At 33.9% G+C, this 25,592-nt stretch overlaps 1 protein-coding gene across 2 annotated transcripts in view; it reads right to left on the reverse strand.

The window, feature by feature from the left end:
• Positions 1–25,592, reverse strand: part of Slik (Sterile20-like kinase) — a 124,086-nt gene that overhangs the window by 86,985 nt on the left and 11,509 nt on the right. For both annotated transcript variants that reach the window (XM_089088579.1, XM_089088578.1), the window contains exons 2-6: positions 19,557–19,721; positions 16,846–17,010; positions 11,096–11,294; positions 4,960–5,090; positions 2,483–2,645 (exon numbers count right to left, since the gene is read on the reverse strand). In XM_089088579.1, the coding sequence (XP_088944705.1) occupies positions 2,483–2,645; positions 4,960–5,090; positions 11,096–11,294; positions 16,846–17,010; positions 19,557–19,721 (823 nt within the window). The remainder of the gene's footprint in view (positions 1–2,482; positions 2,646–4,959; positions 5,091–11,095; positions 11,295–16,845; positions 17,011–19,556; positions 19,722–25,592) is intronic.

The following is a 25,592-nucleotide window of genomic DNA, read 5'->3' on the forward strand; positions in this document are numbered from 1 at the left end:
TAATTTTTACTTAAATTTAAAGTTATTTAAATTTTGAATTTAAATTTAATTCTTAGTTTAGCAAACCAAACAGGTTTTGATAAAAATATTTCTCATTTTTTTATAAAAAAAAAAAATTTGTATTTGCTTATATGTTTGACTATGGAAAATTTCAATAGTTGGAAATTATTCATAATTTCCATTAGCAAAATTTCCATAGTTGGAAAAATTTTCTATGGAAATAGTTGGGCACATTTTCAAGTGGAGTTGAATAAATTGGCTGTGAATAAGTTAATTACTGTTCGCTGGGGAAAAAAAACTTCCTATCATTATTGAGCATTAATCCGCCAGAATTATTAAACTATACATTAAATGATTTATTAAATTGTTGTTACATTATTTATTAAGTTATTTTAAATAATTTATAAAAGTATACTATTTAAATTGTTTCCTTTATTTTAATTATTTTCGGCGAGTGGCCTTATTACTAAAAAGATTCAACAATCAATCAATCGTTTTAATAACAAAATCTCAAAAACTATAAAAATGGATTTTTTATGACAAAATTGATGGTATCAGGCTGCTCGAAACTAACGGCATCATTTCCCTAGGTTACTTCCAAAGATTTGTGTCTGCTGAACTTCTGTATTGGTCAAACTGGCCTCAGAAAGACTTTTAGAGATTACAGGAATAAGAATATACGAATATAAGTAATCAATATACATAAACTAATCAAATATAATAAATCAAAAATAAGAATATAAATAAATAAATAAAAAATTTAAAAAATAATAATATCCAGGATTAGGAATATATCAAAGATAAAATATTTTAAAAAGAAACATAGCAGCTTTTCAACTATTTTTTGGGGGGAAGTACTAAATAGTGATTATAGTACATGTTATCTAGGTTTTAAGGCAATTTACTGAATTTGTTTCAGCAAAATCGGCTTTGACTTGTACATTCGCCTAGCAAATACCATCACCTTAACGCCACAAAATTGTCAAACTTCTCAGATTTGTTACCAGTTGATAAGCATCAAAATCAACAGAATCAAAATGTGACTGAAAACCTGATCGGTTCACCTGATCCTCCGTCCATTGTATTTTGACAGGCTTTACCTGTAGCTTTACTTACAGTACTTAAAATAATAAACACTCTTTAATCATGTTACAGATTTAAGCTTTCAGCTTCTGTCGAGCATGGTTCTTCCGTGTCCGTTTACTACTTTGCAAAGCTTCGTAGGTTGATTATAATCTAGATTTACAACTATATTTGCAAGAAAATCCGAGTTTATAGCAAATTAAATAGCAGAGAGCAACTAAAGTTAAAACATGATGACCAAGTTAACACTACTCTTGGACTCGGCGTCAAAATTTGGCATAAAAACATGTCCTGCAATACCATTTATAAATTTTTTTTTTTAGGCCTACAAATAAGTAATTAGCCTATAACAAAATAAGTAAAGATTGGGCTGCAAAGTAAAGTTCATATTCAGATTTGGCGTTAAATTCTAGCATAAAACATGTGTCACATTATCATTTCGGAAAAATGTATTTCAGTATATATTTTTTGGACTATACTTTTTCAAAAAGTTCTAGATGGCTTCACCAAACAGTTTTTAAGCTTTGCGCTTTACGGAAGTGTGAAGATAAATACGAAAGGTAAATTCTAGAAACGAATGAACAACAAAAAATTATTAGATACGTCCGAGATACGTGGTTTAGTCGAATATGAACCTTTGAAATTTGAGATTTTCGGAGAAAATTAATAAATATTAGCCTATAGCTCCTGGGCTATACAATATATTGTAAAAAATTTAACATATTCTATGAGAAGACCATATTAGGACCAAAATGAGATCTCGCACCACTCAATCGGAGTGGTACAACCTTAGAAAAAAAAAATAAAGAGTCTGTACACGTTTTATAGGCCTAAAAGAGTGTTTTTTGGCTTTTACAAGGTCAAGCCGTGATCTCCAGCTCTGCCACAAACCCATATTAGCATTCAGCGTGGTCGATATAGTCGGAACCTATTGTCAAACTGACTGCCTTTCTGACCACCTAGTTGTCACATTATAGTGGTCTGGCTCCCGGACTAATTGTACATAATTTTATAAAGCCTAAAATAAATCAACTCATTTAAACGAAGTCTTATTACAATTATCTATGTTAACCATTTGTTTCGTACCGACTGCATGTATCTTTAGAAACGAGGAAGCCACCCAGCGGCATTAGGGCCATGACCATTTCTAATTCCATTTCACTGGCATATGACCATTTCTAATTGTTTCAGGTTAAATATAGCTTTCAACTTTTCTTTAAAACTCTTCGAGGACAACCTATTTTTTTAAATTTAAATCTTGTTTGTTTTAATTGTCATACTTTCATCATGTGCTATTTGTAGGAATACTTCGATGATAGATTTCATGACGAAATGTGACTGCAATTTTCGAATTTTATCGGAAGTTATTTAATATATAATTCAAGATAAAAGGGCTTACCTATAAAATCATTAAAATCTTTGGACCATTTTTTCGGATTATCAAGAGTGGACGGTTCCGACTTTTGAATCTTCAGTAATACCCGCATTGGAGTGAAGTTGTGATAAGGGGGTTCAGTCTGAGCTAACTCAATCAATGTTATACCCAGTGACCAGATATCTACCTACAGTACCAAAATTTAGAAGGTTAGCGAGAAGCATAAATAATGTTTATTTCCTGTAATAAGTAAATAACAACAACTTTAAATAGGCAAGATCAATCCCTGATTCGTACATCAAGTAAATAAAGATAATAGAAATAACAACAATAAAATAATAATAATATAAATAATGACAATGAAAAATTTGTAAGAAATAAACTACATCTTGTAATAAAAATAAAAACATTAAGGAAAGAGAACATTAACCAGCAAAAATAATGAAAAGAAGAGTCTATATGTAACTCTTCATAAAGAAGTCATTTTATTAGGGAGAAGAGTCCGTATTATAAAAGTGCTTGATGGGGCAGGTTTTTTGCATTTATGGAATGCTGGTATGGGCCCAAGAAATAGCAGGTCCCTTGAGAATGGTTAGAATAAGACTAGAAGATCAACGAATCCAGAAACGGTGGTGCGAACCAAGTCTATACAAGAGTTTAGTACTATATAGACAAGTTAAGCCTAGATATGGAATGAAGTTTATTTTAAATTGAATATTCCGGTTTGATTTATAAGGTTATGGATCCAGTTAAAAGCAAGCTGTCTGTCAGAAAAATAAACGTTCAAATGGAGATAAGTCCATTTATTTAGGCAGTGGAAAAAGTTATAAAAGTCTAGATATTTCGATAACCCATACAGCAATCGTCATCAGTAGATTACCAGTAGATTTTTCGTCATCAATAGTATTTTTACTGATGACAATCGTTGTATATGTGATCGAAATATCTGGACTTTTGTACCTATTTTCACTATCTAATAAAATGGATTTATCCCCGTTTGAACGTTTATTTGTTCGTCATATAAAGGCAGTGTGGTCTGGGAAAAGGATAACTAATTTAAGGTATTCCGTTGAAAATGCTGTCTGTCAGGGGGGAGAAGCAACTTTTGGAAATTTAGGGAAAGTACTGAAACAAAGAAAAATTGCCCACTCTGTGATGTTTAGGAGGATGGATTTTTTTTTTTTTTTTTTTTTGAGGCGCCGTGAGCTATCTCAAATTAGGATAAATTTGCTGGAAGGAAATTCTGATGAGCTACTTCATGGCATTCTTACATCAACGACTCCACAAAAGATTGTTATGGTGGGAAATTTAATGTTGAAGGCGATGGAGATGAAGCGCAAACGTCACAAATAGAAGTATATTATTATTATTATTATTATTTTATTGCCCGTTATTAAACATACAAAATGTTGTAAATGGAGTACAAGAAAAGAAAAAAAATAACAACAAAATATCCAAAGAAAACTCAACCACAGAAAAATAGAATTTAGTGTTTGGTTTCGATTTTAATACGATTGTAGTTAGGTCTATATAATCACGAATTTTGCCCAAGACCCTCAGGTTTCCCAATACAAATTATGATATGCGTAATAATGCTAATGCTTGTCGATACTTAAAATGAAACTTTTCCCTAAAATTTAATTCACTTAATTTTGTTACTAGCATGAGGTTTATAAATGTTGTTTTTGCTTCTTTTTTTAAATCTCTCATCATTTGTTAAAAAGTTACAGATCAACTAGTTATTGTATTTTACTTCTGTTCATTTTAAATTTAACTATATTACTAATTTTAAGTTATGTTAATTTTAGGTCTTTATTTATTCATTCATTAAGTTCTGTTCGTTTCAAGATGCATTTATTATATGACCATTTCTGCTTGTTTCAGGTTAAATATTGCTTTCGACTTTTTTTTAAAACTCTTCGAGGACAACCTATATTTTTTAAATTTAAATCTTGTTTGTTTTAATTGCCATACTTTCATCGTGTACTATTTGTAGGAATGCTTCGATTTTTGTTTTTTAACCCAAGCACTAGAACGTTGGATTGCAGTGTAAATTTTACGCAAAATTTCAACATTTTCATTCGGATTTTACAATCGATTTCCTACAATGGGGATTAGGGTTTAAACTCGAACTTAAAATTTAATTTGTATTCAAGTTTAACAAAATGGTTGGTTACGAATTCGAAAAACTCGGACACTCAAACTTGTTTCAAAATAAAAGTCCAAAAATAACCAAGATTTAAAAACCAAATATTACCGGTGCGCAACAGGACAAGAGAAATAAGAATGATAAATAGTGTTAACTGGAAAGTCCATAATAAAACTGAAGAAGGATGACAACTTACCTTAACAAGAGAAATAAGAATGATAAATAGTGTTAACTGGAAAGTCCATAATAAAACTGAAGAAGGATGACAACTTACCTTAACAAGAGAAATAAGAATGATAAATAGTGTTAACTGGAAAGTCCATAATAAAACTGAAGAAGGATGACAACTTACCTTATAGTCATATGGATTGTCCCGGAATGTTTCGCACATAACAAGTTCTGGGGCCATCCAATATGGCGTACCAATAAAGGTATCTCGTTTCTGAAGTGTGGACTTGTTCTTTGCAGACACACCAAAATCCGCTTAAAATAAATAACAAATAAGTATTGATCATTATTCCCCCTTATTTCCCCAGCCCAATTTTCTTTGTTATAAAGGAAAATTTCCATCCTTATTATAATAATCATTATTTTCCCACATTGTTGTCAATGAAAGTTCACTGAAAATGAAAATCTGATTTTTTTTTAATTAGTTAAGTGGAAACTTACACAACCATATATAGCCTATGTTCAAAACCCTAATAGAACATAACGGTTGTACCAACATATTGACTGTTGTATTGCTCGACGATTAGCTGCAGATAAATTTTTTATCTGCTTTTTTAGCCCGATTTATATTGGGGGTTTACATCGTACGCACCGTATTTAGCCCAATAAATTGGGCATTACGCCGTTTTGATGGGCTTTTTTTATGAACACGAAAAGTTTCTGCTGGTGTCTTTTTACGATTCGCTGTGGCAACAATAGAAATATTTTACACAACGAAAAAATCTTAATAGTTCCATAACAACCAAAAGAAAAATCATACAAACTGGGTTTGAGCCCCCCCCCTCAAATATTGGCATAATGCGGCAAAAATTTGCCATAAAAAGTGGCAAAAATGCACTCAAACTAATTTTTGTGTTTTGTAAAGATTTTTTTGTACACCCCTAATGCCCAACAAAAATTTAGGGGGTTATTAGGGGTTAATAACCAGACACTCAATTGTTTATCCTAAAATAAAAACAGAATGCATTTAAATAAAGTCTTTTAAATAAAAAATAATTTAAATAAAGAGGACTTATTGGAAGTCCCATTTGAATAAATTATATTAGTAAATCAGAAGTCATTTCCTGTTCATATATTATAACTTGAGAACATAATTATCTTACTGCTCGAAAACTAATTCCAAAGAAAAGTGCGATTAAAGATTTTGATCCTTTCTATTTTTGACGTTATGAAGAGTCTTAAATACTGAAAACAGTTGATCTACATCTCTACATGACAAATGTTTTCTTTAAAAAAAATACAAAAAAGTGGAGGAAAATTTCGTTCTCAAGTTTATTTCATGCAAATAACTGAAAAGGATAGGTTTGCAGAAGGAAAAATTTATTTTCGATGTCTTTTTAGCTTAATTGCATGTTTTCAGCTAATTGAAGAAGTATTAAGGATATGAAAAACGGTGACAAAGGAGAGCAAGAGGGCTTGACTTAAAACCACCGTAAACCGTAAAACACAGTTTGTTGATAATTGTTTTGTCCGTTGATTCAACTGTTTGTTGCTAAGCAACAGTACAACCCTTTGTTGCTAAGCAGCAAAGGATTGTACGAAGACCATTGGAAGAGCGGAGGTATTATATTGGATTGTAATCTTATCTTAAAAATCCTATGTTTTATTGTAAAGATTATTGATTCTACGTTTCACTTTTCGAATTTTTACAGCCTAGGGAGTAGGTCTCTACACAATAAAATAAGAGGATAAATTGTTTAAATTATTGCGATATTTTACTGTAAATGATATTTTTGGAACATTTTATGGATGCTAAATGAAACTACAATGATGCCATTTAGTATTTTTAAGATTGATTAGTGGATTTCTTGCTCTTAATAATTCTACTCTAAACCTTTTCACAGAGCAACGGAAATCCGAAAAATGTACAGTAAACCAAAAAATAAATAAAAAGGAATCCAATTGAGATAGTAAACTTGTAATTACAGCAAAAATTTCTATTTGGAGTTTAAGAATTTTTGTTTTAATGGGACACGACAATTCCTCTTTCAGCTCTCGATATGTCTAGACCCCGGCGCCACGCCAGTGGATCGCCCGAACGCCGCCGAATAGAGGCCTGGTCGACCGCCGCCGAAGTGTCGCAACGCCACCTGCGCGCCGCAGGCCCACCGCCGCCGACAAAGGCGGTGGCGTTCGGTCGACATTAAATTAATTTTGCGGCAATTCTTTATTGCGTCAACCGCAAAGTCGGAGCTTTTCCTTCTCGTGTGGTTTAGTATTTCGATCTTCCTGATTAGAAATCAAGCAGGACTTGCACTATCCCCGAATTTTCGGGTATTTCCCCGAAAATCTATGCGTCACCCCGAGAAAAATTTGGTTCCCAGAATCCCCGAAAATCACGCAATCACTGTGCCACTCCTAGCGATTTATCACCAGTGACTTTCCCTGCCAAATATTACTTTGCATACCATAATTCTTCACTGCTCTCTTGTTCGTTAATTTTCGTATCTTTTGTTACTTAGCATAAAAACCAGACAGATGCAATATGCAATTGTATCTGTTCTTCATATGTTGACAAAGAAGTATCGTCTTTATGAAATGAGTTTAAATCATTTCGAATCCAGTACCCAATTGCAATTCCTTACATCATTCGTAGTCAAGAATTTTATTTTCAAGTTGAATAGAATTAAAGAACGCATTCACTATTTCACTACAGTTGGATTTTGAAATTGGTAGCAGAAAGATCGTTTCTACAGCTGAATTGTAAGTTTGCAGAATTTTTTTTTTCTTTTGCTGTTTTTAGATAAGATTTTTTTTTAATTTTTAATACTAAATTGTTGAGTGCCTGATAGATTAAAGAAAATACAATCTTCTTTCTGAAAATATTTACCCCCCCCCCCCAAAAAAAAACAAACAAAAACCATCTACTGAGACAAAATTTAGCTATAGACTAAGCTATGTACAAGGTTGGGGAATTAAAGATTTAAACGGAAGTTGCCTCAAAAATATAATTCATAAAAAAAATTGTACATTATTGCCTATAGGGGGAGGATAGGGGGCTACAATTTTTAAATGATAATAACTCATTTTTTTATTGAAAGCAGGGATGATAAATTTTTTTTTTTTTTCATTTAAAGCAGAGATGGAAGAAAATACTATCAAATTCCCTGGGGAAACCATTGAAATATTTTGATAGACCCAGGGCCCCCCATTCGGACTTGTTCATTGTCTTGGGTATTTTGCGATGTCTTATAGGCTACTGGCCTAATTTGGCTTTTGTGTGTGCTCCCTTTTAATTAGATTCTTTGGATCTCATAGAATGCCACGGCGAATCTGTGACTCAGTTTTCCAATAGTTTGAGGTATATCTGAATAATTTCGACATTTTTGTTGTTGTCTTTGTACCCCTTTACTCATACCCTCAATTTTTTTTTTCAATGAACATTAAGCTGTTCAACATTATTTCTCGTGTTTGTTTGAACCATATAGTGACCTAGTTAATCATTAAGTATATTATTTTTTTTAATGTAAATGCTTTTTTAATGCTGAGACGGTATCCTATCAAGGTGGTATCCAGAGGGGGGAGGGGGTAGGCAACTATCATATTTAAATGATAATACCTGGATTTTTTTATTGAAAGCAGGGATGCCAAAAAGTTAAGTATTATTTTTTAATTTAAAGCAGATACGGTATCCTATCAAGATGGTATCCAGAGGGGGGGGGGGATAGGGAGTCATTATATTTAAGTGATAGTACCTTGATTTTTTTTATTGAAAGTAGGGACGCCAAAAAGTTATTTTTATTTTAATTTAAAGCAGAGACGGTATCCTACCAAGGTGGTATACAGAGGGGAAGGGGGGTAGGGAGTTATTATATTTAAATGATAATATCTTGAATTTTTTTTTAATGAAAGCAGGGATGCCAAAAAGTTAATTATTAATTTTAATTTAAAGCAGAGACGGTATCCTATCAAGATGCTATCCAGAGGGGAGGGGGGATAGGGAGTTATTATATTTAAGTGATAGTACCTTGATTTTTTTTATTGAAAGCAGGGATGCCAAAAAGCATTTTTTTTTTTAATTTAAAGCAGAGACGGTATCCTATCAAGATGGTATCCAGAGGTGGGGGGGCATAGGGAATTATTATATTTAAATGATAATATCTTGAATTTTCTTTTAATGAAAGCAGGGATGCCAAAAAGTTAATTATTTTTTTTAATTTAAAGCAGAGACGGTATCCTATCAAGATGGTGAGTTATTATATTTAAGTGATAGTACCTTGATTTTTTTTTATTGAAAGCAGGGATGCCAAAAAGTCCATAGGGGGGGGGGGGGTAGAGAAATGATAATGTCTTGAATTTTTTTATTGAAAGTAGGGATGCCAAAAAGTTAATTATTTTTTTTTAATTCAAAGCAGAGACAGTATCCTATCAAGATGGTATCCAGAGGGGGGCATAGGGAGTTATTATATTTGAGTGATAGTACCTTGATTTTTTTTTGTCCAACCCCTATGATAATTCAAAAATTAACAAGAATTTTGTGAGTTATACTTGATGTATTTTTTTTTTATTATTATTATTAAAAACCAGTTTTTAATACAAGGAAGGCTTTTTAGGAATCTAAAAGATCAAAAAAACGATCAATATCAAAGTCACCCATTTCAACTGTTTTAAAGGAGACAAAACAGACATTGGCAAAGGGCATTATGAAAAAATTAAGCTTCTAAGTTCAAACTTACATTCAAAGTTATTACCCAGATAACTGACGAATTTTGTGATACGGTATTTGAAATTTTGTATGCAGCAATGCTCGATGAAAAAAAACTACTAATATTGATAATTATTTATGTTAAGAATACATAGTTAATAGATACTTAAACTATTATACAAGGGTTCTGAAATTCCAAATCCATTTTGTTTCTACCATATTTCCACTTCTCTTGATGAATTACAAAGAAGACCAGATTCCAGACAGCAACTTCTGAAGTTTTGAACTCATGATTAGGCTCGAATCTGTTGTAAGTTTAAGCTGTTATTTGAGAAAGAGTGATGAAAACATTAATGTTTGCGGTCAACATTGATTGTACCGGCGGCGCGCCGCCGACATATTACCGGCGGCGCGGCGGCGCACTGCTTTTGGCCCCACCGCCGCCGGTCTTCCCTCATCGGCGCGGCGCCGGGGTCTAGATATGTCCAAACAACAGAAGCGAGATTTTAATAGTTACAAACCTAGTCAAAGATTGTTTTTCTTTTTTGAAGGCAGTAACTGTGATTTTGTAAAATATTGAGTAAAAAAATGTTATTGACTGAAAGTAAGGAGCAGCGTTAAAACTTAAAACAAACAGAAATCATACCGTATATGGGGAGGACTGCCACTTCCTAATTCCTCGCTCTTTACGGTAAAGTCTTAAATATAATTTTTATTCAAATTCAACTCGAGGGATGAGGAAGGGGCAGCCCCCCTCATATACGGCATAGTTTCTAAATTTTAATGCTGCTAGTTACATTCAGTCGACAAAAATTATTTATCTATTTAATTTCTGGCTGTTTTTCAAATCATACCAGGAATTCCCTTCCCTGTTTTAAATTTTCCCTGCAAAGTTCACCCCGAAGAATCTCCTCCCCATGGGAAATTCTACCCGTAAAAAATTTCTCCTTCTCACCGAGAACCCCTCCCCCCCGAAAAATGTCCGTACATTTCGCAACAACAAACAATGGGCAAATTAAAAAACTTACATCCCTTTCCCCAGGCGCTGTGGGAGGTCATGTCATCCCAATGGACCTTTCAGCTATGCTAAACCAAATGGCTATCTAAAAATTTTGATAGAATGCCTTTAGAGGACAAAGGGATGTAGAAGAGGGGCTAGTTGCCCTCCAATCTTTTTGATCCTTTTAAAAGGGCAATAGAACTTTGATTTCCATCAGTTTAAAAAAACGAATAAATACACATCCGTAATCTTTCTTCTGACAAAAATACAAATTACCGCATTTTTATAGATGAGAACTTGGAACCTCTACCCTTGGGTTCTCTGACATATTGAATCTGATACCGGGATTTTCAATGAGGTCGCTTGACTTTTTGTTGGCATTTCCCCTCTTTTCCGAAAATAGGGCAAATTTTCTCAGGATTGTAGCTTTTGATGAGTATCAATAAACTGAACGAATTTTATCAAAAACTATTATACAATCAAACGTTCACACAGAATGGGAGAGGAAAGTATCCCAAAGGTTGGGTTGAAGGGCCTTCCTCTTAAGCTAATTGGAGAATGGTGGCCTCAATATGATTTGTGTTTTACTTTAGTTTTGAATTTTCGGGAACTTACCTAATTTAACTCCTCCGTCTGTGGTCAGTAGAACATTTCCAGCTTTCAAATCTCGGTGAATAACCATGGACCTGTGCAAATATTCTAACCCCTTGCAAATATTTCCACATACATATGCAATCTGAGGCTCTGTTAAACCTTTTCCAAGATCTACCATAATTGAATCTAATGCGCCCCCATCACAATATTCAATTAACATCTGAAAAAAATACAAAGGATAGGGGTATACAAAAAGAAATAAAGAAAAGGATAGGGATACAAAAGGAATTAAGATGTAAGGCACCGTATGATGGTTTAAAAAAAGATGTTATGCTCTGACTGAGGTTTTCAAACTTACTCGACATAAATCAAGTAAAAGTGAGGTAAATAAACAGCCTAAGAATTTGGGGTATTTTGGAATTTTTGGGGGATGCATTAAAAAGGTGTCTTTTTATATCCTAATATTTGTAGGTATTTAGCTATTTTTGCGGGATTTTCGAAGAATTACTAGTCCCATAGTACGCAATACCCCCTTTAGTTTCTTTTCTATCTCCAAATTGCATGAGGAACCGTTATATGGAGACCTTTAATATCAAGGCCTAAATAAATTGACGGTTTCTAAGTAATAGTAAGTAATTTAAATTATTTGGAATAAAAGTAAAAGAAGATGGATAATCATTTATTATCTTAGTATTAATTTTGAGAGCGGTGTCAGATCTTGTTTTCTCCCGTTGAGATGGAGATTTAAGCTTTGTTTTAGTGTTTTTAATTGAATTGTTTGGAGGCAATTTAAGTTCATGCTGGCTGGCAAATAGAGGACCACCACTATGCGATGTAATTAACAGTGTTAGTTAGTGTTTCCTCTACAGAATTGTCCTAGAGGGCGAAATTAATATGAATTATGGGCCAGAATTTATTTTTTAAATGTATTTGTGAGTGTATGCAATTTAAGTATAATGTATTATTAAAACCGATCTGAATTGAACTAGAGGATCCTATTTCGTAAATGACAATGCACCAAGAACAGCCATATAAAAACATTTTTTGCCCATTCGACCCATCTTAGAACTATTTAGAACTGACACCCCCAATTTTACAAGATTTTCTTTTGGTTATTTTAAAATTATTGTTGTTGCATTAAACCGTGAAGATAATCAACGCTGCCATTTTTAGTATCTAAGTTTAATTTCAAAATCTTTTTATGAAACGAATGCAGTCAAAATTAAAAAACCCTATGCAAAGTGATTTTGAGGATGTTAAGCTGATCGTACTCAGGTTTGCCACAGAGTCAAATTTTTGGGTGCCATCAAAGTAGGTAAAATGAACCTTTTTTGCCCAAAAAAGGTACAATATACTAAGATGGAAGCAAAAGATAAACAAAAGAAACCAATCTGCTAAATTTGACAACGTTTCTCTTCCGCAAAAATTCAAACATCAACAATCTGTTGATTTTGAGAGCCAATTAAGCCATGTAGTTTGAGCTGATTTTTAATCCACGATTCATTTTTTTGTGGGTTTCCTTTTGGCCAATTCAAATATCCAGATTTCATTAGCAGTGTCCTTGGTACTTAAGAATGTAAAGATCAATCGAACTTAAGACATAGCTTAATTATTTCACAGAATTTCAGGTCTTAATGGAAGAGGTTACCAGGCCAATAATTTCTGTGATATTTTCAAGACTAAAAAAAAAACGTTTTTAATCACGACATGCCTCAACAAAGTCGGCATAACTTTATCTATAGGACACACTAGACAATTTTACTGATTGGATTACAAAAAAATAACTGTAAATCTTTTGTAGATTTTTGAGAGGTGGCGAAAGCAGATGCTTTAAACTGGGTGGGGTGAACAGTGTTTGCCACTATGTCAGCCTCGGATGGCTTAATATTGTGACGAGTTATCAATCATAGTAAAAAGAGGAGGGGAAGAATTTTCAGCCGTCAAATTCAGTATCAGTACATTTTTTAATCTTGTTCTTCATACAAAAGGAATGGTGCCTAAAAACCGTCCTAAGTTGTCAAGGAAAGTGCGCAAGACGAGCTCCTTGAAAGGGGTCCAGATATTCAGGGGAGGGGGCTAATCCCCAGAGCTACACCTCGGGTACAGCCTCAAATAGGTAATTTTAACAAAGACATAAAAGTATCTCGTGTATATGGATACAATTGTCAGGAAAAGAACGTAGAAAACACTGTAATTATATAGATTCAGTAATCAGTTGATTATCAAAATAACGAAGCCTGAGTTCTTTTCAATAGTCTTCCTGTTCGCCTGTTACATTGCTTTGGATTTGTTTGTTGTTTTTCAAATCGTAAACTTGGCAGTTACAAAGGCTTTGACTTTAATGGCATCAATAAAGTCTTATCTTATCTAAATGCAAAGTCACAGAGCCATTGATGTCATACTTATGTCCAAAAACAAAATAATAACAAATATTTGTAATTGCTTGAATTGTTCCGATAAGATTATTCCTTTTCTTTTGAGACGTTTCAAAAATTTGAAAATAGTATAGTAGTTTTTCCTTCACTATTATATTTGGTTGGTTGCTAAGAGATTCAAACAAATAGGTTATTCTGACCTGTCCTGTTTCTTCAACTTATAAATATAAAAAGTATTAGGGCGAGGGACAGGGTTATCCTAAGGATTTTGAATGGAGGAGGGAGTCCAGTTATGAATGTCTTTTCTCGGCTTTTCTAAATGAAAAAAATCGGAATTCCAATAAAATTTTTCTCATTTAAAGAGTGGGCTCAAACTCGTTATTGTCCTTGCTCCCATGTATGGCCAAGGGAAACAGGGTGTTTTTCATAAAGTTTGGACGTGAAATTTTTCTTGATAGATATTTTTTCTTAAATTTTTCATTCGAAATTGTTTGAATTTTTTCTTTCATTATTATCCTTCTTGCTTTTTTATCTTTTTGAATTTTTTCTTTGAATTTCCTTCTTTAATGTGTTTGATTCCAAATCGAAAGTCATAATCTTATCTAGATTCTACATTCAATAATTCAAGCACAATGTATTATCAACACAATAAAGGGGTCTTTAAATGAACTTTATCCAAAAAACACAAGTTTAGAAAAAAAAATATAACAGGTTACTTGGAGTTATATTGCACCAGAGAATGTAATGCAAGAGTATTAAGATCTTAACACAGTGAAAATACTTATTAAATAATATCTGCAATGAAGGGTATATACCAGAAGTGACCAACTCCTGAGATAAAACGTTGAATCCACTTTATCCAAAAAACAGAAGCTTACAAAAAAAAGGTTCAAACAGGTTATTTTAGGAGTTGCATTGCGCCAAAGAATGTAATGCAAGAGTCATCAGAATCATATGAGCTTTAACAAAGTCAAAATATTTATTATACAATATTTGCTATGAAGGGTATAAACCAGAAGTGACCAACTCCTGAGGTAAAACCTTAGATCAACTTTATCCAAAAAATACAAGTTTACAAAAAAAGCTCAAACAGGTTACTTTAGGAGTCGCATTGCGCCGAAGAATGTAATGCAAGAGCATTAAGAATCATGTTGGCTTTAACAAAGTCAAAATATTTACTATACAATATCTGCAATGAAGGGTATAAGCCAAAAGTGACCTGCCCATGGGCCGTCTTGAACAATTTCGCGACCCGTAAGATTCGTCACACTTTTACAAATATATAATCACCATAGTAAAAATCAATGTAATCAAAAAACTAATAAATGTATTCATATGCTCACAAATGAAAAAAAAATTGACTTTAAACACAATTCTTAAGCATGAGCATATTTTCGAGAAATCAAGAACAAAAATATATTTTAATTTACTTACAATACAAAAAAAAATTATAATTTGAGAAGACCTGGCACGAAAAGTTATTAGCGCTTTTGGTTCATCTCTAAATTTGCGAACCTTTTTCTCCTTTTTTTAATGAAACTTAGCAAACACAGAAAAAAACGTTCAAAGAAAACAGAACCTAACCTCAACACCAATTACGACGTGAAAATATTCAAGTTGAAAATGATTTGAAAACGCTAATTGAAAGAGTGTAGAAACAAATACGACGCTACAAAAATAAATAGTTTTTAATGATTTATCTTTATATATTTAATTTTTAGTGCTATCAATTTCTCTGAAATGTGTGTTAGGTATCATTCTTACACTATTTTCCATGTTTATTGGATTATTTGGAATTGTCTTTACCATGTGTTACTATTGTGTTTACCATGCATATTCTTATATTCTACTGGTTAACACAATAGTGATAACTAAATATGCTTGAATTTTTCATTCCAGGCATTATTTTTAGTAAGTCTAAATCTAATAACAAAATTAAAGTTTTAGCTAGCCTCAAAGTCACCGACAAAAATTTACAGAATCTTTTGAGAAATTTAGCAATAACATAGAGATTATTTTTTATACATATAATTGTACATAATTAGCAAAGATTTTTAATCTGGATTAGACAAAAAGGAACTAAAACAGTCTTAGCTTTGAAAAACCTCCCCCTCCTCACTCGGAGAGGAACTATAAGAACCTCTCTATATTTGTACAAGACTACCAAATATTTTCTGGTTGTTGAAAAAGTATTGACTTTTTATCAAGATGATTCTCCAGTCTCAAATATCCTCAAACCTCCAGTCGTATCTGTAACCTCCTAGCGTCATATGTAACTTGCCAAATAAGAAACCGCAAATTATTGGGGATGGGCCTGGTCTAATCATTAGGCCTGTCACAGCTTTTAAGCAGTATTTTTACTTAGCCGATGACAATAAATGTACCCCAATGTTAGTAATTCTTTTTCTTGTTTATAGTTTCAGATCCACTCCTCAAGGCTTATTAGCTTAATAGGAAAAACTTTTATTTTCTTTAAGAGTTAGCCACAAATTAAACTAGTGAAAATATAGAAAAAAAACAGTAACACATTTTTAGTTAGATAGGGAAAAAAAACAAGAAACAAACTTTTAGTAATAAGAAAGGACCGAATATTTTTACTTACGTCCAGAAGCCTTTTATCTACGGGAAAAGAATTATGTAAAAAAAAACAGACAAAACAAAAAAAAAGTCACATATTAGTTATGTCCAAGTTTTTTGTTCCTACTTTTTTTTCTGTTATTTATATGTTCTGTTAGATTAGGTTTTTTTTATAATTTTTTTCCATTGATAAAGGATTCCGGACGTGAAGTCAAAATATTCGGACCTTTTTTTATAAACAAAAGTTTGTTTGATGTTTCATTTTCACTGTCCTATTTAAATTATTATATCGTTTTTTTCTATATTTGTCTTTTTCAATTTGTAAATGGAAAGTTAGCATGGTTTAAGAAAATATTTACGAATTTCCGGTGGGGAATTAGTTTCTGATGTAGGCAATGTAGAGAAAATTTTCTTATCCAAGATTATTCTCATAGAAAAAAGCTACATAGAGTCCAACTACATTTGAGTGCTTGCACTTTGCTTATTAAACCCGTTTTTTATATTTTTCTCTTTTTTTTTATTTGTAAATGGAAAGGCAGCGTGGTTTAAGAAAATATTTACGATTTTCCGGCGAGGAATTAGTTTCTGATGTAGGTAATGTAGAGAAAATTTTCTTATCCAAAGATTATTCTCATAGAAAAAAGCTACATAAAGTCCAATTACATTTGAGTGCTTGCACTTTGCTTATTGAACCCGTATTTTATATTTTCCTCTTTTTTTATTTGTAAATGGAAAGGCAGCGTGGTTTAAGAAAATATTTACGAATATCCAGTGGGGAATTAGTTTTTGATGTAGGCAATGTAGAGAAAATGTTCTTACCCAAAGATTATCCTCGTAAAAATAAGCTTCGTAAAGTCCAACTACGTTTGGGTGCTTGCACTCTGTTAATATATCAATTTCAACCATAAAATCATTCAGTTCATTGTCGCTTTCTAGCTTGCAAATCTTGGCTGCAGCTAATGCTTTTGTCTCGCGATGCTGGGCCTAAAATACCAATGAAGTTAATTATATCCTCAAAGATCTATGAACATAAAAGATTAGTAAATAAAGCTGAAAATAACGCTCCAACATATCAAACAAAGGAGCGCGAACGGAAAAAGATAATACAAAAATATAAAACACACAATTCCTAGAAAAATAACTCAATAAAATATATTAAATAGAATACTGAAAAAGAATCAAAATCTAAAGTGTTTATCAAATTCTGAAAAAAGGTTATGTAGCATATATAAATATCATTTCCAGAGTTACAGCAAAACTTATCCATTTTAAGCTTAGCCATTTCTAACAAATCTCAAAATTAGCTTAGTGCCACAAAAAAAAATGAAAAACCATAAAATTAACTATAAACCAATATATCATTATATAAATAAATCAATTACTCAAGGTGGACAATGGTCTCAGACATAATTCATTAAAGTCTGTTTTTGTCACGCTTGGAAAATCTCAATTTATTTGTCTCTAGTAAAAACATTATAAAGAATTATTCATTAGCGCCATATTTTCCCCAATACCAATTCTGATTGTACATCATAATCTCAATTACAATATGATTTTGATTCTTCAACGGCTTTAGCATGCTTAATCACTTTAATTGAAAAACCTGGTTGTTATACATACTTTCTAAGACCACACTGGCTATACATGACGTATGAAGCTAAGAGAGGAAAAGAAATAATAAATGATAAATAAAACCAAAAAAGGGTGAGAAAACGAGGATTTTGTCAGCCACATTAAGCCCAATTTATCACAATTTAATACTAAAAGACTCTTTTGATATTTGCACCCAATCAAATTTAAGAGAACCTATTAAGATATCTAATGAAACCGAAACGGCAGAAGAGCAAAAAATATTGCTAGGCAAAACATCCTTGCACAATCTCTTCGGTAAAATCCTTTTTTTTTCATTGGTTTCGGCTTTAGTCTTTCATTCAGTGTTTATTCGGATCTTGTCCAGTGAACTCTAAGAGGTTAGATTGAACTAAAAAAATGTATTGTTTGTAGATATTGTAGGTGCATTGTTTGTAGAGTTTATGCAGCTGGGAATAAAATTTAGCTCTGATTTTTAATTTGAAACCTTGCAACACCTGTGCAACACCTACCTGTGCAAAACCTACACACAACTATTCAAAAGAAGAGGCATGATGGCTTCCAAAGCTGTTCTGGCCCATTGCAATGCCAGTCTCCACAGTGTTTATGCAATGCCCCAAATCTTTGAGCAATTTAAATGGGACATTTCGAACACACATCACAGTTTCAAATTGCCACCAAGTGACTTCCATCTCTCCCCTGGATTGAAGAGGTGGCTTTGGATGTAGCAGCTTCAAACTGATGGCAATCTGAGACAAACCATCAAAACCCACTTCAAATAATTGGCAGCAATATTTTATGAAGAGTGTTGCAAAGTTTGTTCTCAGATGGGCCTATGGAATTTGTCTCATTGTAAACAATATTATACTACAGGTAACCTTGATTGTAGATTACTTCCAGCAATAAAATCATTCTTTTTATTCATCTGTCATTTCCTTATAGCCAATCAAAGACTGAAAAAAGTGGTAGTAGTTAGGAGCCAGTACACATTTTGCTACAAATTTTACTTGTTTTTCATCTTCTTCTTTACAGGATCATTATGGAGAGACTTTTGCATAACCTCACTGTTTATCATAGATTTTTTACACTAAAGGGAATGTCTTCAATACCCCTATGGCCTCCAAATATTCCTAGTTTAGTCATGTTAGTAAAAGAATACATGTCAAAAATATTAAAAGATAAAGGGTTAAGCTAACAAAACATGGTATATTTAACAACTTGGCATTAAAGATACAAATGCATTAATAAACACAGAGTCTGCAGCAGGGGACTTTAGAAAACTTCTTTGCATGCTGCTCAATGGTCTGCCTTGCTCAGGTACCAATCTCCTGATTCAATGCCTTTGACCAGGAGTGCAATGCAAGGTTGGGGGCAAATAATCTGATGCCCACACCTGTTGGTAATAGCGACCATGTAGTAACTATTTCGGAGTTATGTCGGCCTACACAACAACCTTCTTCTAAGCAACAAAAATATGTAAACTACATACTAGTCTCCGAAAAACTTGCCAATATCAACTGGAAAAAGCTTATCACTGACGATATTGATGAGAGTTGGTCAAATGTAAAAACGAAAATTCTGCATGTTGAAAGGTCTTGAATCAGACTTGAAAGTTGGCTGAGGATGTTAAGGATAACACTAAATCTTTCTGGCGTTATGCCATCAAAATGTAGCAACAAACACAGAGTCCTAGATATCCTGCACAATAGTCAATCAGTTGCTGATCCTCAGCTGAAAGTGGAAATTTTCAACCAGCATTTATCATGATTTTTTCTCCAATTCCTCAATTGGGATGCTGCTGATCATGGATCAGCACGTGGTCAGAACTTTGTATACAACTCAAGTTACCATTCTGGAACTCTACAAGGAGAAATCCTTAGATTACTCCTAGCTGCAATTTAAGGCAATATAATGAATAAACAAAATATAGAATATATTACCTTATAAACTTTTCCAAAAGCGCCATCACCTAGTTCACCAATTTTCTCCCAAATTTCATCTGGATTTACCGTTGAATTCACATTATTGTATACTTTTTTTCTCTTCACTTCATTCCCTACTCCAAAATTAAAAACTTGCTTAACTTTCCTTGAGAAAAATGACATCTGAAAAAAGACAGTATAAAAAAAATAAGCAATTACAATCAATTATTTATACTTAGAAATCAGTGCAAGATCTACTAAAGCCCAATCAGCTTAAATTTTATCTACTGAAGCAAAATACATATGCTCCTGCTTCATGTTGGTGGATGCGTTATGATTACTGCAAGTTACTATTTGCAAGGCCAAAGTGTAATTAGATAACTTCTGAAATAAGTACCATGTGAACAAGATAATTGCCAAACTCAGTATCCACATTGTTTTTGTTTTTATTTGTATTAGCACTGCCTACTATTTACATTGGTTAATCAATATTCATAAAATATTTCATATCAAAACTTTTACTTCATAGTATACAGTCCATTTTTGGATATAGAAGAGTGCATGCCTTATTGTTTACTTTTTGTGACATTAAACATACAAAGTATGATAAACATCAAAATCGAATATTTTCGAAAAAAATTGGAACTCCTGTTTTGAGATCAGGATTTCTAGCATTATGTCCCAAAAATTTAAGAGATATATGGACAGGGGCGTTGTTTGGGGGTGGCAAGGGAAGCAGTTGCCCCCCCCCCCATAATATGCAGAAAAAATATTATACATCCCATGCCCTTTGACTATCCAGATACAGACCCCTCCTGCCCCTCCAATAAAAATGCTGGAGATTCGCCCCCTGTATATAGATATTTTGCTTAGGTTGTCAAAGGTACACTATGAAGTTCTAACAGTATAACAAGTTACTTTATATCTAAAAAATTAAGCTTCAAAGCAAGGGCATTTTAATTCAATAAAATTTAGAAACTTCATAGAATTAAAACTTTAAGATAGAAAATTTCACAGAAGGAATTTTGTTTCTGGAAAACCAATTCAAGCTCAAGGTTTTAGGAGATCCAGAATGATCAATCCACATTGGAAAAACAAAATTTATCTTGTCTAGAAAAGTTACCTCTAGGATGTCATGAGAGTCAATGTGCAATGACAACTTTATAAACAGTCTCTTAGTGTATAGTCCACTTCAAAATATATTAGAGTGCTAGGAAAGCGGTAGTGTAGCTTTACAATACAACTAAAAGTAATAAATATAGCAACACAACACTCTTCAATAATTATATCTTAGATCCTTAAGCACAGTGTTACTAATCTTCTGTCCTGCTTGGACTTGACCTCTCTCTTGTTTCTTATGCTGATGACATTCTGAGTATTAGCCAGTCCTTAGAGAGGATTTCCAATAATTTTAAAATATTAAGTGAAGGGTACACTAATATAGGTCTTGAATTAACCCTGAAAAATTTGAAACAGTGTTTTCAACTGTAAAAACCCACCTCCACTGTCTTCAATCTGTCTAGGAAGCTCTGAAGTCAAACCTGTCAAGCACATAACACACCTGGGACTCCCTATTGAGTGATCTCTTAAACATACTTGTCAGCAGCTAGTATCCTATATTCAGCAATGTATTTGAATTGCATATGCTTCATTCATTAAAGCAAAACTTTGCCTTAATAGAGCTGCATTTGCAATTCTATATAAAACAATTTCAATGCTCCATATTGTTAATTGTGAACCCTTTTGGAAAATCTTTACTCAAAAAGATAACAAAAAAAAATACTAGGTCACATTACTTCAAATTTACCAAGAACTTACTTTGCCTTCCCCTATGGACTCAAAATGCAACACTGATTAAACATCACATCATCACGGAACCATATGTAGCAGTTGGGAAGATATGTCAAGGTACATCCAAAAAGTAATGAGACTGGCCAACGCGCGACCTTCCTATCACCACCAGAGTGCTCTCAATAAGTGGTATGGGTGATTGGGGTCTTGCCAAAGCATCACACCCTGCAGCAGTCGCTTCTGGACAGTGAGAGAGTAGAGGATTGATAGTTTTGCAAAGTTTGTTTTTTAATTTTGGTCACAGGATAAAAAGTAAAAAATGGAGCAGCCAACAGAGAAGCAATACACCATTAAATTCTGTTTTCTGTTGGGCAAAACTGCTTCAGAGACTCTTGCCTTAATTGAGCAGGCCTACAGAGACCATACCATGTCGAAAACCCAGGTTTTTCATTAGCACAAGGACTTCAAAGATGGGCGGGAGACAGTTCAGGATAAAGATTTATCTGGACACCCTTTGACGAGTTCATCAGATGAAAACGTGTCAAAAGTTAAAGGAATCTTTGACTCTAACTGTCGGTTGAGTATGTAATTCATAGCAGAAGAGCTTAACATGTGCAAATCGACAGTACACAACATTGTAACCAAGAATCTCAACATGAGAAACGTTTGTGCAAAATTGGTGCCAAAAGTGCTGAGTGATGAACAGAAACAACAATGAGTTGACCTGTGCCATGAAATGGTGGAGGTTGTAGAAGGTGAAGCAGACTTTTTAGATGCCATAATAAGAGGTGATGAAACATGGGTTTCCATTACAACCCTGAGACCAAATGCCAGAGTTTCAAGTGGCACACAAAGGGGTCTCCACACCCCAAGACGGCAAGAATGGTGAAGTCAAAGGTGAGGACCATGTTCATTGTCTTTTTTGACAACCATGGGGTGGTACACAGCAAGTTTGTGTATTTGTGTATCAAGGACAAACTGTCAACACTGCTTTCTACAAAGACATCCTTGCATAACTGCACCAAAACATGAAGAGGAGACAACCAGAGATTGCTGATCAATGGAAGCTCCGCCATGACAATGCTCCAAGCCACACTGCCTTCCATATGACATTGTACCTGGTCCAGATAGGGTCCAGATTTTCAGATCTTTGAAACCTTATGAATTGAGATTGAGCAAAGCTGTGAAGCTGAAAATATTTTTCTTGCTTTAAATTGTACTTGCTAGCAATATGAATGAATCCAGTGCATGCCAGTTAATGATGATAGGGCCATGAGACATCTGTGGCATCCTACTGTGTGGGCCATGGTTTAGTTGCCCAGTCTTTGACAAGATCTTATTTGAAGCTGTTGATCCCACTCTTATCTTGCTTAGACCATTCCACAGACTTATGATTTAGTTATAGAAGAAATTGTTTCTTTTTCTAGTCATGGTATGCTTGTAGAACAGCACTGCTGTATTACCTCTGGTACTTGATGACTGGGCAGGCTCAAACATGTCTTTGTCATCAGACTGCAGGAGCCAGTGAGTCATTATCATGTCACCTCTTAGTCAACAGTATGTTAGAGTTGGTAGTTTAAGGGTCTGCAGTTGGCATGCATATTCTTTATCATTGAGGCCCTTTATTCATTTTGTTGCCTCTCTTTGGACAGATTTGAGAGCCGTCTGGTTTGTTTTATTAATTGCATGGCAACATAAATTCCAAACTTTCATCTTGGTCTCACCAAGCTCTTGTAGTTTAGTAACTATTGCTAAGGATCTACTGGTGGTTGTGCGCTTGATATTATCAAGAGTTTGGTTAGCCCCTGCTACTGCAGCTTGGCTATGGCAGTTGAATTTAAGGTCTCAATCTACAATGACCCCTAAATCTCTTTCTGAGTTACTGTCAGAAATTGATTTTCTCAAACCAGCATTTGATGACATTGAGCATTGCCATTGGGGGGTTATTTCTTCAAAAATGGAGAACCTTGTACTTTTCAACATTAAACTCAATGCTCTATATATTGGCCCATTTGCAAAGTTGTCTAGATCCAACTGCATTGAGGCCACATCCTGCTGTGTGTCAACAGGACCAATAAGATTCAAGTCATCAGCATACAGGCTAAGCTTATTTGTAAAATTTCTTGGAGCATTGTTAATGTAGACACTGAATAGTGTAGGGCCAAAAACAACTCCTTGAGGCATTCCACTTATCCCTCTGCCTCTGCTAGACCTCTGCTATTTCAGAGTAGTAAGCTATACCCCATTCACCAAAAACTCTGACCTGCTGCTTCCTTCCCTTCAAGAAAGATATTATCCAGTCCACCATTCCTTCTTCAATTCCAATTGCCTTCAGTTTCAACTGGAGCCTTTGATGACAGACTTTATCAAATGCTTTAGCAAAGTCTAGTAGAACCATATCAACTGGGAGACTTTGGTCAAGGAGCTCAGTTACGTGATTGTGTGAGTCAATCATCAGCATTTACAATACCTTCCAAGATTTTTGCAAAAACAGAGGTAATACTGATTGGCTGATAATTGGGAGTTTTGCTCCTGTCTCTTCCTTTGTGTACTGGTGAGATATGGGCAACTTTCCAGTCCAGTGGTATAACTTTGGCATCAATATGGGAGGATAGCAGTAATTGGGCATGAGCTTCCTTTAAGAGCCATGGACAATTACCATCTTGCCCAACAGACTTATTTGGATTATGCTTATTAAGCCAAGATTTAAGCTCAGCATTATCAACTATTATTAGAGACATGATACTTTTCTGTTACAGTGGCAACACTTAAGAATTATGTTGTGTAAAACTTGAGAACAAACCAGTTTGATCTATCTGTACTAAGAGACAATTAGCTTATGCTCAATGGAAAATTATTGGCAAGTTTCATCCAAAACAACAGAATACATTGGAATAATCCCACAACACTTACCAATAGAGAGCTCCCAGTAGACTGGAAAATAGCCAACATAACTCTGGTATTCAAAAAAGGTGACCACACCAATCCTGAGAATTATCAGCCTAACCTCAGTTGTGGTTAAGATGCTTGAAAACATAGTTAATGATTCATTGCCCAAACCTTTAACCACAAAAAAAGATCTTGTCACCCAAGCAGCATGGATTTCAGTCAGGAAAATCAATCAAAACAAACTTGTTGGAAACATTTGAAATAATTAGAAACCAAGGACATCCGGTTGACCTACTGCTGCTAGACTTTGTTAAGGCCTTTACAAAGTGCCCCATAGTTGACTGCTCTTGCAATTGTCTGCTGCTGGTACCAACACATCCCTGATAGCCTGGCTGATGAATTTCCTCACTGACTACAAGCAGAAAGTCCATTTATTTGAGACAGGTGGCCAGCCAATCTACTCTGACGAGGCCATAGTAATGAGTGGGTACTGCAGGGAACTGTATTAGGCCCAACACTTTTCTTGATGTATATGAATGATATTTTCAATCATGTGGATAACAATATGTATTTGTTTTGCTGATGATGCCAAACAAGGAGTGGGAGAAGAAGCAGTGGTGGTTTGACTGGGAGTCATCAACTCAAGAGCACTACAGGTCTGGAGGACTTTATAGCTCTCAAATGGATTAAGGTGAGCTGAATAATATAATTAGGGCAATATATTTGCACACTAGGAGGGTGGAGATAAAGTATTTGGACAGCATGAAAGTAGAAAACAATTCTTACTTCATAGTTTGCAGAATAATTGTAGCTAACACATTTTGCATGCAGACCCTCAGGTCAGGTTTATATTAACAGCCTATTCAAGTAGCTAAGAAAAAAAAAACTTATCTTTACAGTCAGAATTGTATCCTGAATTCAAATTTTACATTCATTTGCATCAGAAATGAGCTTTACCCCCACCTACCTAAAGTGCAAATATAGGGTAAAGGCACTGATGATTCAATAGTGCAATTTTGAAACCTGTATCAAAATTCTCCTTCAAAACAGGACAACTCTGCTTAGTGGTGACTTGGAACACCATCTCTTGAAGCCATTTGTATATTTTGACAATGCAAAATGTGAAAATTATATCCAATACACTCAGATATGAAAAGAATATTCAATTCTATCATTTAAAAAAACCAATAGACATTAACACAGAACCGGTCACAAAAAGACCTTTGAGGTTAGCTGCCAAAAAGGCTGGATTAGCAATAAGAATGTGTTTTTAAATTATTTTTCTTTCATCTCATTGAATTGCCTTGTTTTAACTTGCTTTTTATCAGTCCTGGTTGAACTTTGCTGAAGTAAGGACTATTAATGCTTTACAGT

The sequence above is a fragment of the Artemia sp. Qi Xiang Cuo genome, chromosome 4 (assembly GCF_049724085.1).
Source record: "Artemia sp. Qi Xiang Cuo chromosome 4, ASM4972408v1, whole genome shotgun sequence".
Taxonomy (NCBI): Eukaryota; Metazoa; Arthropoda; class Branchiopoda; order Anostraca; family Artemiidae; genus Artemia; species Artemia sp. Qi Xiang Cuo.